At 35.0% G+C, this 19,529-nt stretch overlaps 2 protein-coding genes across 2 annotated transcripts; both read left to right on the plus strand.

Moving 5' to 3' along the window:
• Positions 1-7,156: 7,156 nt before the first annotated feature.
• Positions 7,157-10,424, plus strand: LOC140976294 (G-type lectin S-receptor-like serine/threonine-protein kinase At5g35370). Its single transcript, XM_073440341.1, has one exon. It carries the CDS (start codon positions 7,514-7,516, stop codon positions 10,205-10,207), a length of 2,694 nt encoding a protein of 897 aa, XP_073296442.1. The 5' UTR covers positions 7,157-7,513; the 3' UTR covers positions 10,208-10,424.
• A 1,552-nt stretch (positions 10,425-11,976) lies between these two features.
• Positions 11,977-19,082, plus strand: LOC140976295 (probable glucan 1,3-alpha-glucosidase). The gene is given in 7 exon segments (XM_073440342.1): positions 11,977-13,256; positions 13,259-13,741; positions 15,202-15,475; positions 15,547-15,682; positions 17,181-17,391; positions 17,487-17,693; positions 18,458-19,082. Coding segments are annotated over 7 exon segments (2,814 nt in total). The 5' UTR covers positions 11,977-12,122; the 3' UTR covers positions 18,827-19,082.
• Positions 19,083-19,529: the final 447 nt, after the last annotated feature.

A 19,529-nucleotide genomic window follows, 5' to 3' on the forward strand; every position in this document is an offset into this window, starting at 1 on the left:
TTCTTTCCCCTTTATCGATTCTTTATAAAGTTTGCAAAGATGCTCAGGGGCTCGACAAATACGAGACCAATGTCCTGGAGTGCCGCATCTGAAACAAGAACTTTCAAATCTTTTCGAGTGATTTTCATTAACACTCATGTTTTCTTGATGCCTTTTCTGTGGATGGTTTGGGACGTTATTTTGAGATGAGTTATAGAAATAACTATCTCGATTATTTTCAAAACCACGGCCGCGTCCACGACCACGACCACTTCCTCGTCCACGTCCACGTCCACGACCTCGACCTCGACCTCGACCTCGACCAAAACCTTGTCTTTGAATTTGATTTTGGTTTCCAGGTTTAAATTCATTTTTACTTACAGCATTTACTTCTGGAAATGCTGTTGATCCAGTGGGTCGGGACTGATGATTTCTCATTAATAGCTCGTTGTTCTTTTCCGCCACAAGAAGACAGGCGATGAGTTCAGAATATCTCGCAAATCCACGCACTCTATATTGTTGCTGTAGTGTTATATTTGATGCGTGAAACGTGGAAAATGTTTTTTCAAGCATTTCCGATTCTGTAACCTCATGTCCACAAAATTTTAACTGCGAGATTATTCTATACATCGCTGAATTGTAATCACTGACTTTTTTAAAGTCTTGGAATCTTAACATATTCCATTCATCACGGGCGGTCGGAAGTATAACTTCCCTTATATGTTCAAATCTCTCTTTTAATCCTTTCCACAGAGCCATGGGATCTTTTTCGATGAGATATTCACATTTTAAACCTTCATCAAGGTGTCGTCGTAAAAATATTATAGCTTTTGCTTTTTCTTGTGATGAAGATATACCATTTTCTTTAATGGTCTCGCTTAGACCCAATGACTCAAGATGCATTTCTACATCAAGAGTCCATGGCATATAGTTTTTCCCAGTAATATCAAGAGCGATGAATTCGAGCTTTGCCAAGTTTGCCATGGTGGTACTAAAAATTACGATGCATTTTATTAGTTAATGAATATTGCAATACAAAGTAATGGATAAACAACAAGTACAAGTATTCGTAAAAATAAAGAAAACACACGAGGAGGATATTCTCCGATAAATACAAGACTGGTGAGTATGATAACCAAAATAATTAAAAATAACCTCGTGAAAGCCATCTTCTTTTTTTCTTCGAAAATTTGATGAAGAATAATTTTTAGAGAAGAAGAGAAAGTTGGAGTGATTGAATGTATTTGTGAGATTGTATTTATAGAGCAAAAACTAGCCGTTTTGTTACCGTTTATTACCGTTGGTGTATAAGAAAATAAATGTATGTATTTGTATAATTTTATGGTAATAATATGGTGTATATAATATTAGTCATATTTAAATAATTATGTATATCATATCACATTATTATAATTAGGTGTCATAAGTTATTTTGTTTAAAAAACCTTATAGGCTTTTATACTTGTCGTATCCCTTACCGGGAGTGTGGGATGTCGTCTTAACATCCTCCCAGGATTTATAACAAGTTTTTGAAAAAATTATTTTTATTATTTCTAACAATAACATTATATTATATATTACATATATAAACAATAAATAAATAACAGTAAAATAAATATTATTACTTTTGTTACCTTTTTCTTCTGTTCGGAGCTTGGAAAAATATGGAGGACTTTTAGAGCTTCGTGCTGATAACGTGTTGTGAAAAAGTAAAAATTTACGGTAAAAAAGTAAAAATCTCAAACTCTCAAAATTATCACACTACACACTTTATAATATTTTTCTCTCAACTCAATTGTGATTTTCTTCACAAATGAGAGATCTATTTATAGAAAATTTTTACAAATAATCCAAAAATAAAATACATCATTACCTACATCATCACACACTAATTTTCAATATTCAACACCTAATTTTACCTAATTTTCAACATTCAACATTCACATTTTCAACACAAATATTTAACACATTTTTAAATAATTTTTCAACATATTTATTATTTTTCATTTCTACATATATGCACACATATATGATATACACATGAGACATAAAACTCAAATCGATTATCAAAAGTTCGATGAACTCTTTTAATCCATTTAAAAAATCATTAGCCTTGTAGTAACTTGCAAGTCAGTATTCTGACAAAAAAAAATACATGTAATAATCTCCTTCATCATTGTCTAAATTGAAAACTTTACGAATTAAAATCTAGTAAGATTGATTAATTAATTTTGTTCATTTTATTTAATATTTATGACGCAAGATTTTAACTTTTATGCATCACCATGGACGTAGCTTCACTAGGGGTTAGGGTGGGCTCTAGCCCAGCCTAGTCTCGAGATTAATGTGTATATAAAGTTATGCAATATTTTAAGAATTTTAGTCACTGAACAAAATTTTTATACATGGATTTCTATGAGTTTTAAATAATATAGCATTTAAGTTTATTATATATCTATGTGGTTATCTTAATTTATATATTTACTCATTCCAATTCTACACTTTATACATACATACATATATATATATATGTATATATATATAATAAACTAAAAATATATAAATACTAAATAATAATCAAATTAAGTGATAATTATTAGAGTACAAAATTGTATAACTAAATTATTTGAATGAATAATGTCATATGTACATTCAATTTTTTTTACTTACTTTACTATAAATTTATTTTAAAAGTTCATTATTATAAATGATATTTATCATGTATCTTGATATATTAAATTCTTAAGATGATTTTTAAAATTTATCTAGTTCATATTATACAAAATATAACAACAAAATTAAAAAATACATTAAATAATATTTATATTTTCAATGTCCAGCTCACCCTATTTTAAAATCTTGGTTACGTCTCTCTCATCATCACCATCTAAAATTGACATGCATGCGCACAATTATGTAATAATTGTCACAAACTATTTTGTGTTCATGAATCCAAATGTCAACGACAAATGAATCGTGATGCCTGATTTTTACATTATTTGATTATTGAATAGTTTCAAAATATTATTATATATAATGTATATTATATATAAACATTCATANGTTGATTAAAATTCGTTCTTAGTATAATAAATTAATTAATTTTCACTCACATCTAATATAATTTTCATAGTTATAAGATCAAAATTCTAATATTTAAGTTAATTTAGCGTATATTTTTATAACTTTTCACACACACAAACGCGCGCACACTTATACAATCATTTTTTCAATATAATCTTTTTATTTTTCTAATATTATATATAATCGTATTATGCAGGCCCTTTCTTGATTGAAGGAATCTTTCATGCCGTTTTCCCTTGAAGTGTTGATTAGGAAACGAGGTACATTATTCTAAGTGGGTGTGATCATGCCCGATGATATAATTTGACTTTTAACAAAGTGTCGTTTACAATGAGTAGGTCTCTTGTGAACAGAGAATGATGCACATGTTTTTGTACCTGGGCTTTAGTCCGAGTGGCCCAAATTTTTTTTAAAAAAATTTATATGTGATATTTTTAATAATTTTGGAATAATATGATATTAGTCCGGGTAGATCAATTTAAAATATTAAAAGATTCTAGAGTTTAAAATTTTAGCCCGGGTAGAGCCATATTTCTGGCTTCGCCACTGCTTGTGAGACGGTCTCACGAATTTTTATCTATGAGACAGGTCAACCCTACCGATATTCACAATAAAAAATAATAATCTTAGCATAAAAAATAATGTTTTTCATGGATAACCCAAATAAGAGATCCGTCTCACAAAAACGATCCATGAGACCGTCTCACACAAGTTTTTATCATGTACAATTTATAAATTCTGTAATATTTTTGTCAAATTGTTTCTAAGTTCTATATTTATTATAATTCAACAACTTAAATATATGATATGTCAAGTAAATCTAAAGCCTATTAATCCTCTAGATTTTATATATTTATTCAAAAATTGACAAATTGTACACTTGAAAAGATTCTTATTAATACGACAAACCATGAAGATGACCTTGATAGAAAATTATTTATTTATTTATTATTATTATTAAGGCATATAGAGTCGGTGAGAGGAGTCTTTTTGTGGTCGGGTATGACTTTAAATTACTGCATTACCCATAAAGTTAAAAGAAAAATTGTAACAATTTGCATCTGCAATTGCCAAATTGGAAGCACCTATTGATACCATCTAATATGGTGCTCGATGTCTTTTTTTCGTATCATCATTTATGATATCATATTGTAAAATTTTGACATAACATTCTCGTAAACTAATCTCCTGAACAGCTTGTGAAGAAGTGGAAATGATCGCTACCATCGTGCACTCAATAGAAAGGATCGGTAGGTCGACAACCACAAGAGCAGGTCATTCTAAGGAATATTGATCCCAAGATGGTGAAGAAAGATTAGCAATATGATGACTACTACCGAGAACCAGATTCTGTTCTTTTATTCGAACCAGACCGAACCAAAAGATAGACGGAAAGTAGGTCGTTATCCTGAAACTAAGGTTGTCTAAGAATATGTCCAATGAAAGAACCCTAGAGAAAGTTAATTAGATGGAGTATACGGGTCGCAATCGCAACTTTGTTGTGAATGAAAACCAAAGTCACATATTGTAAGATCAAGACCACGATCATGATAAGTTAATAATTTGGTTGCTCGACTTTTAATGGTCATAATCTTTTGGATTAATGATAGGGAATGGTCCGTGGCTTGGGTTATGTAAGCTTAGTAGTTTAATTAGATAGGAAATTCACCACCCTATTATATATATAAATGAACATGTATACTGAAATCACATATACTACAGTTTGTACATGTAAGTGAGAAAACTCTCTCTCACTTTTTTAGCTTGCATTTGCTTTACTACAAGATTATTATATCACAAAAACTCCTGTGAAACAGTTTCACAGATCAATTTCGTAAGGCAAATATCTTATTTAGGTCATCCATGAAAATATATTACTTTTTATGCTAAGGGTATTACTTTTTATTGTGAATATCAGTAAGGTAGATCTGTATCACAGATAAAAATTCGTGAGACCGTCTCACAACAAACTTACTCTTATTATATATTTTAAGTTTGCAACACCTAGCTTTATTCATTGTTTATGTTTAAAAAAAATTACAAGACTAGATTTTCAAATTTTATTATATGATACACAATGTGTTATTATTAAAGATGTTTCTTTAAAATAAAAATAACTCGATTGTTAAAAAAAAAAAATCGACCAAGTTGAATGATCGGCCTCAATTATACAACACTCCAATTAGGGAAAAGGGAAGTAAATTTTTTAATTATAATCGGTTTATTACTAATTTGTTTTTATGTATTTATAGAAGGATGCGGTGAATATAGGAATAGACGGATATTTATATCAAAGAACCTTGTTTATATTAAAATATTTTTTAATCTAATATTTAAAATCATTGCATTTGTTTGGATACATGTAAATTAAATTCTTTGGATCGATCAAGATTCCACTCATTTAATTTTAAGTTTGAATTCAAATTAACACAAAAATTTTTGTGAGACGGTTAATTTTGTGAGACATATCTTATATTTTGATAACTCATGAAAAAAATATTATTTTTTATGTAAAAACATTACTTATTATTATAAATATAAGTAGTTTTGACCTGTCTCACTGACAAAACTATGTGAGACCGTCTTCACAAGAGACCTACTAAAAAAAATATATGATTTGAAATTTCCGAAAATAACCTTTACTTTCGTTTGAGAAGAAAAGTGGAAAACGGTCCACCGACAACGATAAACGATATATGGGCTTAAGCCCAAACAACAAGACAACGGGTAGCAAAGCCCACAAACATTAGGATTCTTTACAAAATGATTTATTTATTTTATAATGACCACAAATTTTTCTTAAAAAAAAAAAAAAAAAAGCCTATGGATTGAAACGATTCAAATTCAATCAATTCGATAAAGGATAAAAAAAAATTGGCTAATTCTTTCATCGAAGAGTAAGTCTCTTGTGAGACGATCTCACGGATCTTTATCTGTGAGATGAGTCAACCCTACCGATATTCACAATAAAAAATAATACTCTTAGCATAAAAATAATACTTTTTCATTGATGACCCAAATAAGAGATCCGTCTCAAAAAATACGATCTGTGAGACCGTCTCACACAAATTTCTGCCTTCATTCGATAACCTCTAGATTCAGATAAATACAACCTATCAAAAATATTTTAATATTAACTAATTATTATATTTACATCAATTATGACATATTTGGTTCAAAACATACGATGTATAATATACAGATTATAAATATATATATATATATATACATGAAAAAATAATTATTTATAAATCTAATATTTGTAAAAAAATCAGTTATATTTCATGTCTGGGCGCAAACTTTTAATAAATGAATAAAAAACGACTTAGAAAATAGAGATTGGTCAATTTGAATTTGCGACTGGCGTGGCAATGTGTACATGTGAAAATTATTATTTATTATATATTTCTAAATAAAGTAGTATTCATATATGTATATAATATAATATATTTTTATATGCCAACAAAAGAAAGGTCAAACACGCGACAATGGGACAAACGACATTATTGGTTTCTGGCATGTTGACTCGATGATTTGATGGCCCAAATTGAAAACTAAACTTTATTATTTTGGATAATAATATATAACAAATCAATAATAATTTTTTTTCTTGTCTCCATTGACTTGCAACACAATTGCCATTTGAATTTATTGTCACAACCTCCATCCGCTAGCACCACCTTTTCAATTCAATACTTTAATTGTGATAAACCAATTTTCTTTCAACTTGCAACAATTGATAGTTTAGATAATCGTCGAGAAAGTTAAAGATCTGAAAGTGTTTGTTATTGGGTTTGGATCGAGAGTGTTCTAAAAAGTTAGTTGTACTCAATCTTGTTTAAGCTTGAATACGCTAATCTCGATTATGCATGTATTTTTCAGAGTTCGGAAAATCATTTATTTATTATTAAATTTAAGTGCTAAACTCGTTTAGTTTTGTAAAGATGGAATATGGAAACTTAACCATGATTCTGGATTTTTTTTTTTTTTAAAAAAAAAACCGATTTTGTTAATATTTAAACCCAAAAAAAACCCACAGAAATAATGTAATTTTATCTATGTATTTATTATGAGCGAAGATTGTATACATTTTTATCAAAGATAGATACCAAACAGACACAAAAGCATCCAAACTTAGAAAAAGCGGACAAGATTTTAGTATTCACAGACGCACACCGAGTGGCGTCTGCCTTAATAGCCAGCACCGCCGTAGACGAGGCGGTGACCACCGGGAATAGACCCCACGACCCACAAACTTGGTCAAAATCAGTGAAAAGGAACACAAATATACAGCCGTTTTTCCTTCCTTTTGAACGACCCAAGAAAAATTTACAACCACCATGATCAAATGATATGAGGCTAAACATCGACAAATTTGAAGAAAATTCGAGAAAACTCCACTCCACGAAACGCCATCGAACTCCTCCTTCCCCATCCGCTGTGCGACTGCATGGAGTCCTCCGCCACCTCCGCCACCGTTGCTTGGGCTCCTCCGCTTCTTTTGACTTCTTCTCCCAACCCAAGAATTGCCATCATCTTCTTGCTCTGTATACTCTTCCCCTCAGCTCTGTCCGGCCCGGTTTTGTCTTCAATTAGCCCAAACTTCACGGCTACTTACTACCATTACATCGATTCCTCGGGTGCATTTTTGGGTTCTCGTGACGGATCTTTCCAGGCCCGGATAATTAACCTGAAACCCGAAAACCGATCTTTCTACCTCCTTGTTGTTCACGTTTCTTCAGGAGCTGTTATCTGGTCTGCGAATCGCGATACCCCGATTTCAGAATCGTCTGAATTCCAGTTTTCAAGCGATGGGATGACTGTTTTCAACGATCAGAAGAAACCCATTTGGTCAACGCCGCGGAATCTTACTCCGGTTTCTTCTCTGCAGCTGCTTGAATCTGGCAACCTGGTCATGCTCGACGCTGCTAACAATACCGTGTGGGGAAGTTTTGATTTCCCCGCTGACGTGATTGTTGCTGGGCAACATTTAAAGGTCGGAAAATCGTTGGTGGCCTCTTATCAAAATGGGGATTTAGCTGAGGGAAGCTATTCATTTGTAGTTGGAAAAACCGATGCGATGCTGCAGTGGAATGGAATGAATTACTGGGAACTATCAATGACAACTAATGTTGTCAGGAATACTAATTGGGATGTTGAGTACATGGTGATGAATTATACAGGAGTGTATTTGATGGGAAAAAATGGTGCACAAGTTGTATTTAGAATTGCGTTGCATAGTTCTGATGATGTTGTAGACAACCCATCGGCTTTTCGGATCATGAAGTTGGATTCTAGAGGAGTTTTTAGTGTTTCAAAATTTAGTTCAGGTGGATCAAGCAAGCAAGAATTCAAGGCTCCAGATGATAGCTGCCGAATCCCATTTACATGTGGGAAGCTTGGATATTGTACTAATGGAGGAACATGTCAGTGTGCACCGGGTTTTCACGGTGATCCCAGGACCGGCAATGGGATTTGTGTGCCAACGGATGGATCTTTGGCTTTGCCAGGTCCTTGTCATGGATCACATCCGAATATAACCAATATAAAGTATTCTCCATTGGGCGTTGATGTGGATTATTTCTCCAATGACTTTTCCAATCCTGTGTTACATTATGTGAATCTAACTACCTGTATGAATCTGTGTTCTGGCAACTGTTCTTGTTTGGGGTTTTTCTACAGCCAAGGTTCTGGATCATGTTACGTGATCGAAAACCAAATAGGTTCCATGACAACAAAATTGAGCTCGCCCACGAATAAGGATAGATTAGGATACATTAAAACTATTGTTGTGGGAACTCAAATAGGTGTTAAGGAGAGCGAGAAATCGGATTTCCCGATTTTGGCAGCGATATTGCTGCCATCGTCAGGGGTTATGGCTATCGCCATGGTCGCATTTCTGATTTGGTTAAGGAGACGGCGGATAAAGAGAAGGTGGAGTAGAAGCATAAATTCAAAGTTGGGCCATGGTAATTCCATGTCTGCTGAGGAAGAGATGGATTTTATTTCCATACCTGGTTTGCCGGTGAGATTCGATTATGAAGCTCTTGTAAAAGCGACAGAGAGTTTTAAGACTCAAATTGGTTCGGGTGGATTTGGTACAGTATATAAAGGTACTCTTGAAGATGGGGCAGATGTAGCGGTGAAGAAAATCACTTGTTTGGGAGCACAAGGGAGACGAGAATTCTTGGCAGAGATTTCGGTTATCGGGAAGATTCACCACATCAATTTGGTGAGACTGAAGGGGTTTTGTGCACAAGGAGGGCAGAAATTCTTAGTCTACGAGTATATGAATCGAGGATCGTTGGATGTCACCCTTTTTCATGGTGAACCTGTTATGGAATGGAAGGAGAGATATGAAATTGCTTTTGGAACAGCGAGAGGGTTGGCATATTTACACACTGGATGTGAGCACAAGATCATTCACTGTGATGTCAAGCCAGAGAACATTCTCTTGCACGACATATCTCAGGTGAAAATCTCTGATTTTGGGCTCTCAAAGCTGTTGAGTCCTGAAGAATCGAACTTGTTTACAACTCTTAGAGGCACTCGGGGTTACCTAGCTCCTGAATGGCTAACAAGTTCGGCAATTTCAGACAAAACAGATGTATATAGCTATGGAATGGTGCTTCTAGAAATCATAAGAGGAAAGAAGAATTCCTCTCAAGCGAGGAGTGCTAATTCAGGGACTGACAGTAACAGGAGGAACAACGAGTCATCTCCTTCATCGGTAGAATCTGGGCAAAGACCAATTTACTTCCCCCTATTTGCATTAAACATGCACGAGGAAGGACGTTACATGGAGCTGGCAGATCCAAGGCTGATGGGCAGGGTTGCAAGAAAGGAGGTAGAGAAACTCGTGCGAATTGCTCTGTGCTGTGTGCAAGAAGAACCCAACTTAAGGCCTTCAATGGCCAATGTGGTCAAAATGTTAGAAGGTGTAATGCCTTTGGGAGAACCGAGAATAGAATCGCTCAACTTTTTGAGGTTCTACGGACGGAGATTCACTGAGGAGTCTAGATTGGGAGAAAGCAATGAGCAGACCGAGCTAAGGTTGTACAGACAACCAACGGGTACTAATTCTAGCAGCTCATACAACTCTCTCTCTTACATGTCATCTCAAGAAGTCTCAGGTCCTAGATAGCATTCATCTCGACAATATCATCACCAAATTCACATTCTGAGACACCATCATTGTTGTTCTACATTTCAAGACCAATGGACATAACAGTAGGGTTTGCAGAATGTACAATATTTTTTTTTTAGATGCAGCAGCACCAAGGAGAAGCATATGTAATTATAGAGATTCACTTTTATCTGTGATGTAAAGTTTGGAAATCCGAATTAAGAATTTGTATCAATCTCTCTGTTCTGGGAAAAGATGTGTGCTCGCTCTATCTTGAACTCGCTGGCAGTGTGGAGAAAGGATGTTGACAGTTGGCTTTGAATCAAAAGCTAACTCTCTATGTTCCAATTTCATGTGAATAAAAAGAATACTATGCTGTTCAATCTCTACCATGAAAATGATGGTTCTTGGCGGATTATCCCAATTATTTTCTTGAGGCCAAAGCTAGTTCAATGACGCTAATAGATATCAAATCACCAATTGATGTTGATAAATTTTGGCTGAAGCCTTGGTGCAATGTCTTCTCTTCATTTCTTTTCTTTTCGAAAAATGGCATAGTACATGATTCCTATATATTATATTCTAAAGCAACTACAGTAATGAATTTAATGAACTAAAAACATTGGTAACCTGCTTCCTGTTGTCCACAATATGACAATTAACTCAACTTTTTCCAAGTAATAAGTCAAGAAGAGCCGCTTCTTCCCCCTGCAAGTGCAACAATAGATGTGGGGAAACGATAAGATAATCAGCTTCATTCAGCTAGGGAAGCTGGCATACATACCACTAAGGCATTGAATTCAGTCTCTTCATCTATTGCACCAACTACAGCAAGCCAACTACAGCAAGATCATCCAAAAGTTCCTGTTTCCAAGAGTAAGCACTACAACAAAAATGGCTTTCCGCTGCACATCATCAATAGCGTGCATTAAAAACACGCTGCGAGTAGTACTTTTAACGGCGTGTATCAATATGTGCGCTGTTAATTTAGAACTCCTGGCAAAATTTAGAAAAGACATTTACATGGTCATCAAATTGACAGCAACGGCAACCCCTCGGCACTACAATCATGACTTTCTAATAGTCGCATATGTGACAGATACTTCACATTTTTACAAGACAGCAAATATTACAATAAATCATATTATTATGCAAGTGTAACTTTAACCTGAGAATGCTTACATCATGGGCTAATTGTAAGGCACCATTTTTATCCTGCAACAAGAAAAGGATCGGAGGATTGAGCTACAGATACAGACGGACTTGTGGTAAAGAATCAAGCTTGTGCAAGTAAGAAATTTAAGGAAAACTGAACAAGGAACAAGAATGAAGTTTCTTTAACACAAATTATTAGCAATCATTTATTGTTATATTTTAAATAGGTTGGTTATAAAGACTCACATGCATGATACAATGCGCATAGGGCTAAACTTTATTGACATATTTTAAGTTAACTATTTTATTTTATTAAAAAAATATGTTTTAAAGAATATAATAAGCTCTATAACGTGCAATCTAATCAATATATTATAACTCCATCAAATCAAAATTAATTTTTTTAAAAAATTATATACTAATCAGTTCAATAAATAATTGCACATTAAGTAAAAAGTTGATATTATTTTTTAAAAAGTGATGTACTCAATTATGAATTTATAAAAAAAGGGATAAATTGGAAAAGGGGCGAAACAAAATTCATGAAAAAATTAAGGACCAATTTGTCAATATCGGAAAATGTAATGCTAAATTGTGGTTTTTGTTAGAATGAGGGGTAGTTTGAAATAAAACACCTCTTCCGATGGCCTATTTCACGACTTCTATTGTCTTTGTTTGAGAGACACTATGGAGTGATTCTTCCCCAATGAACGGCAACCATTTTCTCAATTTCATGATTTCCACGGACTAAGAGTTACTTGCTAGAAAATTACGATACATGGGAAAGCCTCTGAGCATCTTTTTGTTCAGTCTCCTTCTCATAAACTGCGTGTTTTCTTGGAAGAAAGATGAATTCAGGAACTGTAATCAGACCCCTTTCTGCAAACGTGCCCGATCTAGGAAACCTGGGGAGTGTTCATTAATCGCCACTGATATCTCTGTTAAGGAGGGTGATCTTGTAGCTAAACTTATCCAGAGAGAAAAGGGTGTAGAAAATAGTGAGAATCAGAAGCAGTCCATCATCAGTAAGCCTTTGGTTCTTACATTATCGGCTTATCAAGATGGTGTTTTGAGGCTCAAGATTGATGAGGACCAAAATCTAGGCCCCCGAAAGAAGAGATTCGAGGTTCCAGATGTGGTTTTACCGGAGTTTTTGGAGAAGAGGCTGTGGTTGCAGAGGCTGAAAGAGGAAGAAAGCCAGGATGGTTCGGGTACTCTGTCAGTTTTTTATCTTGCTGATGGGTATGAAGGTGCGATTAGGCATGACCCTTTTGAGGTATTTGTGAGGGAGAGTGGTAAAAATGGGAAAAAGGTGTTGTCTTTGAACTCGAATGGCTTGTTCGATTTTGAGCAGCTGAGGGAGAAACAGGAGGAGAATGAGGATTGGGAGGAGAGATTTAGAAGTCACACTGATACACGGCCGTACGGACCGCAAAGTATTAGCTTTGATGTGTCTTTTTATGAGGCTGATTTTGTTTATGGGATTCCTGAACATGCCACTAGTCTAGCTTTGAAGCCAACTAGAAGGCCGGGTGTTGAGGACTCTGAGCCCTATAGGTTGTTCAATCTTGATGTCTTTGAGTACCTCCATGATTCACCTTTTGGGCTTTATGGGACTATTCCTTTCATGATTTCACATGGGAAGTTGCGAGGGAGTTCCGGGTTTTTTTGGCTCAATGCTGCTGAAATGCAGATTGATGTTCTGGGGCCTGGATGGAATGATGAGTTCTCTTCAGTCTTAAGGTTGCCTTCTGATCAGAAGAGAGTTGATACCTTTTGGATGAGTGAGGCTGGTGTGGTGGATTCTTTCTTTTTTGTTGGTCCAGGGCCAAAAGATGTAGTGAGGCAGTATACTGGTGTGACAGGAACACCGGCAATGCCACAGTTGTTTGCCATTGCTTACCATCAATGCAGATGGAATTATCGGTGGTAAGCAGATGGAATTATCGGGATGAAGAGGACGTATACAACGTCGACTCCAAATTTGATGAACATGATATTCCGTATGATGTTTTATGGCTTGATATCGAGCATACTGATGGGAAGAGATATTTTACATGGGACAGGGTTTTGTTCCCACACCCTGATGAAATGCAGAAGAGATTAGCTGCAAAAGGTAGGCATATGGTCACAATTGTGGATCCTCACATTAAGCGAGATGAGTCATATTACATACATAAGGAGGCTTCCCAGAAGGGATACTATGTGAAGGATGCGACAGGAAAGGATTTTGATGGTTGGTGCTGGTCTGGCTCCTCATCATACTTGGATATGCTGAGTCCAGAGATTAGGTCCTGGTGGGCTGGGAAATTTTCATTTGACAATTACGTTGGTTCAACTTTGTCCTTGCACATCTGGAACGACATGAATGAACCTTCTGTATTCAATGGTCCAGAGGTAAACTTTTGACTGATTCTGTATTGGTTCCTGTTACTTATCCGGCTTGCACTTTTCTTGTTAATCAATCAAATTGGTTTAGTTTCGTTGTTGCACTAAATTAAAACCTGGCACTACTAAGATCTCAAGCTTATTGTTGTTTTTTTTACCTGCTATTAAAACTGCTTTAATTTGTATGTAATATCAAAAGCTTATGAGGTTCATGCATTGCTTTAAATTTTGATGCAGGCATGTTGATCTCATTCTCATGATATTCTAGGTTATCAAGAAAGGATAGAATAATATTAATTATGATTCCTGTTATGCACTTTTTGCTGGGGTTCGAAAGTTGAAACAGACTGTCAGATGTCTGAAATCACATTAACAAACATTTATTTTTTTTGGTAAGAGCATACACGCTAACTGGTATTAGTGTGATGTGGGTGTATATGGGTAACTGGTTTGGGCAGTGTCATGATGCTATTAACATGTGAGATGGATCTTTCATTTTAAGCTCTTTTTCTAGTGAGGATGGCCTTTTCTGGTCGAGGTATTTTCAAGGGAGAGATCCCTGCTCAAGGATATTGAAGTGGACCAATATATTCAAATAGCAAGTATAACTTTGTAATAACCGAGGTAGTTTAATGACTCAGAAGCTCTGTGGTTTCACAGTTGTGTCAGTTAATACCTCTTTATTCACTGGATGAAACTTCTTGCTGCATTTTAATTTTCCTGCTTTAGTTTGTCTGTCATTGTCAATTAAGTTTTTGATTGTTGAAGGTCCAAGGCAATAATATTTATATTTCTGCTGTGATTAATACAGTTTTATACTGTCAAAGCTAATAATTTCATAGAATTTTTTTTACTTTTGAATTTTTGTATTTCCAATCTCAAGTTTTATATCGATTTTCTCCCGATAACTTTACATCTATACAAGTTACTTAGTAATCAAACACCATAATATTTTGGAGGTTCGTCAATTTCTTCCAAGGTATTTTTCCTTGGTCAGAAATGAAATGAATGATATTCTTGTGTCTTACCTTCATTAAAAATATTGGTTTAGTTATTTCTCAAATCGTTTATGTAACTAGTGATTGTCCTACCATGTAATTCTAGTTTGATGATTCACTACTTATATGGTTGAATCTGATTATTTCTACTGGATCTTCACTCCTAGGAATTCGTAGTGACATCTCAGAATCATTTTCCAGTTACACATTCATGCAATTTCATGCTTGTATCACTGCTATTATATTTTTAGGGTGTTCAGGGCAGATGCCTTCCTACTTTCTGGAGATTCTAATGTTTACTGAATTAGTGGATTTTTTATGCCCTCTTCAAGTGGACAAGTTTTCAATTCCCAAAATCCCGTCAAAAAATTTGTTACTCCCTAATTTTGTGATTTGGTAAATCTGGAATCATTACAAATCCTGTTAATCCTAGACCCCCCTCGTGAAAAAGTGGTTCTTTTTCTACATCAGGTTTCGATGCCTAGAGATGCTTTACACTATGGAGATGTTGAGCATCGAGAGTTGCATAATGCATATGGCTATTACTTTCACATGGCAACATCGGATGGACTTGTTAAGCGCGTGGAGGGGAAAGAACGCCCTTTCGTTTTGTCAAGAGCATTTTTCCCTGGAAGTCAAAGATATGGAGCAGTTTGGACTGGAGATAATACAGCTGAATGGGAACATTTAAGGGTTTCAGTTCCCATGATCTTGACACTTGGTCTCACAGGGATATCATTCTCTGGTTAGTTTCTCCATGTTAGCTTACCAATATATATGAATTTACTCTCCAGTGATTTTATATGTATTCTATAGGTGCGGATGTTGGTGGATTTTTTGGAAATCCGGATACTGAGTTGTTGGTTCGCTGGTATCAGCTGGGTGCCTATTGTCCCTTCTTTAGGGCCCATGCTCATCATGATACCAAGAGACGGGAACCTTGGTTGTTTGGGTATGGTATTCTCTTTTCCACCTTTAGATAGATGCCAGAATGAGGCTAGTGTTTTCTTGCATATTGATACGACTACAACACAAAATAGAGAGAATATAAACTGATATATAGAAAATAGTGAATCAGAGAACAATGTTGCACAATTACATTGACTCAAAGCAACAATAACTACGATAATCTGAGCAAAACACCCAGCCGAGGAATAAATCATTTACAAGAAGAAAGGAACTCCTCTCCCCCTACTCTAGCTCAAGCTAGCAAAATCAAGGAAACAAATGTGAATTCCCCTCCAACCAACTCTTTTCTTATTTATTTTCCTTTTTTCCCTCCTCAAGCAACTTCTAGGCCCAATTCAATTGTTCCCACAAAACTCTTTAAAGTATTTAGGCCCAATCTACTCAAGTCCCTAACACATATTATGTCTGTTAGAGAAATAAAAGTTTGGTTGAGTGGTTGGACAATATGTTGCATTTGAATAGCTGTTTGAAAGTAAGTCATTTACTCCGCGAGACTGTGAAAGTATAGTACCCTATGTAAATCGAGGCCAAGTGACTTATGATTGAATCTCAAGGTTTTCTTATCATTTCGTAAATTCATTAATAGGCAGCCAGGTGATAAATTCGTGGATATTTGAATTTAAGATTAGGCAATGACTATGACCTATAGATGTAGTTGCACTGTGTAGGACTGATCATTGGGGAATCATTTGAGAAGATTTCCTGCCCATGTGGAAGTACAAGTCAAGAGTTATGGTGTTTAGATTATGGGAGAGAGGGAGACATTATCATAGTATGTTCATCTGGTGTCTTTTCAGCTTTGATATAAGCTTGTGTGAAATTAATATTCTCCTTATAAGTTTCATGCAATGCAAGTGCCTGAAAGTTTGATCTGTTTCATTGATTTGCGTGGTGTTAATAGCTGTTATGAAACAGAATTTTGTGATGTATAATTATTGTTTGATGTTGATCTTGATAAGCTTGGCAAGACCTTGTGTATCATTACAAGACCCTCAGATATCCTTATGAAAGCATGCTAAGAAAAGGAAAGATAACTGGTGACCAGCGATTATTGCTGACAATTTTGTGAATAGATGCAATAAACTAAGACTTCGTCTTTCTGATATGCTGATAACCGGTCAATCAGTTCCCTTGCTTCATTATCACTCTTATTAGTTGGTCATGCGCTTCAGTCCCTGTCGTATATGATATGTGCATGTGTAGTGAAATTTCAATCTTCAATATTATCATATTTTTGTATTAACGTGGGTTTTTTCGATCTTCCAATGATTTCATTAAAAGAATTTCCTGGCGCGTGGCTAAATTAATACTATTTGGCCAACTGAAATTAAACTTGGTTTTTACCTTTTTCACGATTCATCTCCACATTCTTCACAACTGTTTGATTCTACTAACTGCACCAACCGTATGTATCCATTTATATTTATCAACATATTTGTCTTGTGTATAATATAAGTGAGCTCTATCCATGTTTGATGCAGGGAGCGAAATACAAAACTCATGAGGGAAGCCATACATGTACGCTACATGCTGCTTCCTTACTTTTACACGTTATTCAGAGAAGCAAACACCAGTGGTATTCCTGTCGCTCGTGCACTTTGGATGGAATTTCCTTCTGATGAGAATACGTTCAGCAACGACGAGGCGTTTATGGTTGGAGATGCTCTCTTGGTGCAAGGAATATATACCGAGGTCTCTCTATAATCAGTTTTATTTTTACTTTCAATGTGAGATATTTATGTTTCTCTTTGAACCTTCTAATGAATGGATGGTAAAATTTTATACAGCGAGCTAAACATGTGTCAGTTTATCTTCCTGGGGATCAATCTTGGTTTGACATGAAAACCGGAGCTGCTTACAAGGGAGGAGCAACACATAAGTTGGACGCTTTAGAAGATAGCGTCCCTGCTTTTCAACGGGCTGGTACAATCATACCAAGAAAAGACAGATTCCGAAGAAGCTCAACTCAAATGGAAAATGATCCGTACACTCTGGTATGATTTCGAATTTAAAGCTTGACCGTCTTTTGGAATTTTGTAGAAATGAGCTCACTTACGCAGAAATGCGGGAACTAAGCACACCCACCCTCCTCACTCCGTTTAATTTTTTCCATTACTTTTGCAGTTTGTAAAACTTGATATTTCGAGGAAAACTTCAATTTTTTCAGTTTACTTTTGCACTTCTATTCTTCCTTTATAAAAGTGAATGTTCATACCAATGACATAAATGGCAAATGATATAATCTGTTTATCTTTGTCGATATAATGGTAAAAAAATATGAAATTTGATTATCGTCTTTGTGCTTAGCCATTAGTGTGTATCTCGGGCCGCCATTCTATATAAAATGACGTCTATGTGTTCCTTCACAGTTCTATTTTCTTTTTTAAGCTTAAGACGGGGCACCAAATTAGTAACCATGAATGAAATATAACGACTTGGCTAATCTTTTTTTGTTTCTTTTTGGACTATGGTTCCCAGTCTTGATCAGAGGACCAATTCACATATCTCCTGTAGCAAAGCAATGAATCTTACTTATGTCAGCGGACTAATTTTTTATCCATTGTATATGAGTATCATACTAGTATGGAAACAAACTGAAAAAGAGAGGGGCCTGCTGGTCTGCCCATGGCTTCGCTAGTTTGATGAGAGTTCCTTCGGAGTACCAAAATCCCCTACACGATTAGTTACAAACGCTTTTTGCTCTCCTTCCCTTACGGGATAACATGTTATACTAATTTCCATTTCTTGTGCCTCGCAGGTTATAGCTCTTAATAGTTCCAAGGCTGCTGTAGGTGAGCTTTATGTTGACAATGGAAAGAGCTTTGAATTCCAGCAAGGAGCCTACATACACCGTCGTTTTACATTCTTGAACGGAAAACTCACATCTTCAAACTTGGCTCCTATAGGAGCTGGCAGCAACAAATTTACCTCAGAATGCATTGTGGAGAGAATCATACTTTTAGGTTTGTTTCCTCAACCAAAAACCGCTCTCATTGAACCAGCAAACCAGAAGGTTGACATTGAATGGGGGCCACTCCTCCTTCGAGGAGGGAAGAGCTCATCGGTTCTGACCATCCGTAAGCCTAATGTTCGAATTGCAGACGATTGGACGATCAAGATTACGTAAGAATCTCTTTGAGGGTTGTTCTGACTGCTGTAGCCTTTTGCATTTTAGATGGGAGGGCCTTCTGTATCAGTATCATGATCTGCGGATTTGAGTAAGATTAAATTTTGACTCAAGATGAGAAGTGATTTTGGAACTTAGGACAACAGCTTTAATACTTCCATGTATTTTTGGAAATGTTGATGTTGCAAGATCATTTCTGACCCAGAGAATTATCTGTGTGTTGGATTACAAGGAATGAAATCCTCTTTTCCACGTTGTACTTAATTTCATGCTAAACAAATATAAATAAAACGATAATTTCAATTATGTAAAGAGTTATTTGCCAAATAATTAAAATTAAAGTATAATTACACGTTTATGTTTTTGTAGCAAGAAAAAAATATCACACAAAATGAAGCATGTGGTTTCATCCTGGATTACAAATTTCGATGAGGAAAAATGTTATTTAATCCACAAAATATAATATTTTGAGCAAGCTTTGTTTCCTGTATGGAATATGAAACAATGTTTTTGTTATTTGAAATTATATTTTGACTTAATATTTGGATCTAAAATAAATGTCTCAAACTTTAAAATTTTGGCTGCAGGGATTTATTTTCAGTGGAATTGATTTTTAATAAAATTATATATTTAAATTTATTTAAAAGCAATGAAAATTGATTTTGAGTAGCTAACTTATGGAAACAACTATTACAAATATATT

This window comes from Primulina huaijiensis, chromosome 5, assembly GCF_012295235.1.
Source record: "Primulina huaijiensis isolate GDHJ02 chromosome 5, ASM1229523v2, whole genome shotgun sequence".
In the NCBI taxonomy this organism is placed as follows: Eukaryota; Viridiplantae; Streptophyta; class Magnoliopsida; order Lamiales; family Gesneriaceae; genus Primulina; species Primulina huaijiensis.

Bases quoted from the DNA above. Each gene is read 5' to 3' on its own strand.
- LOC140976294 (XM_073440341.1), top strand. From the start codon at position 7,514: ATGGAGTCCTCCGCCACCTCCGCCACCGTTGCTTGGGCTCCTCCGCTT.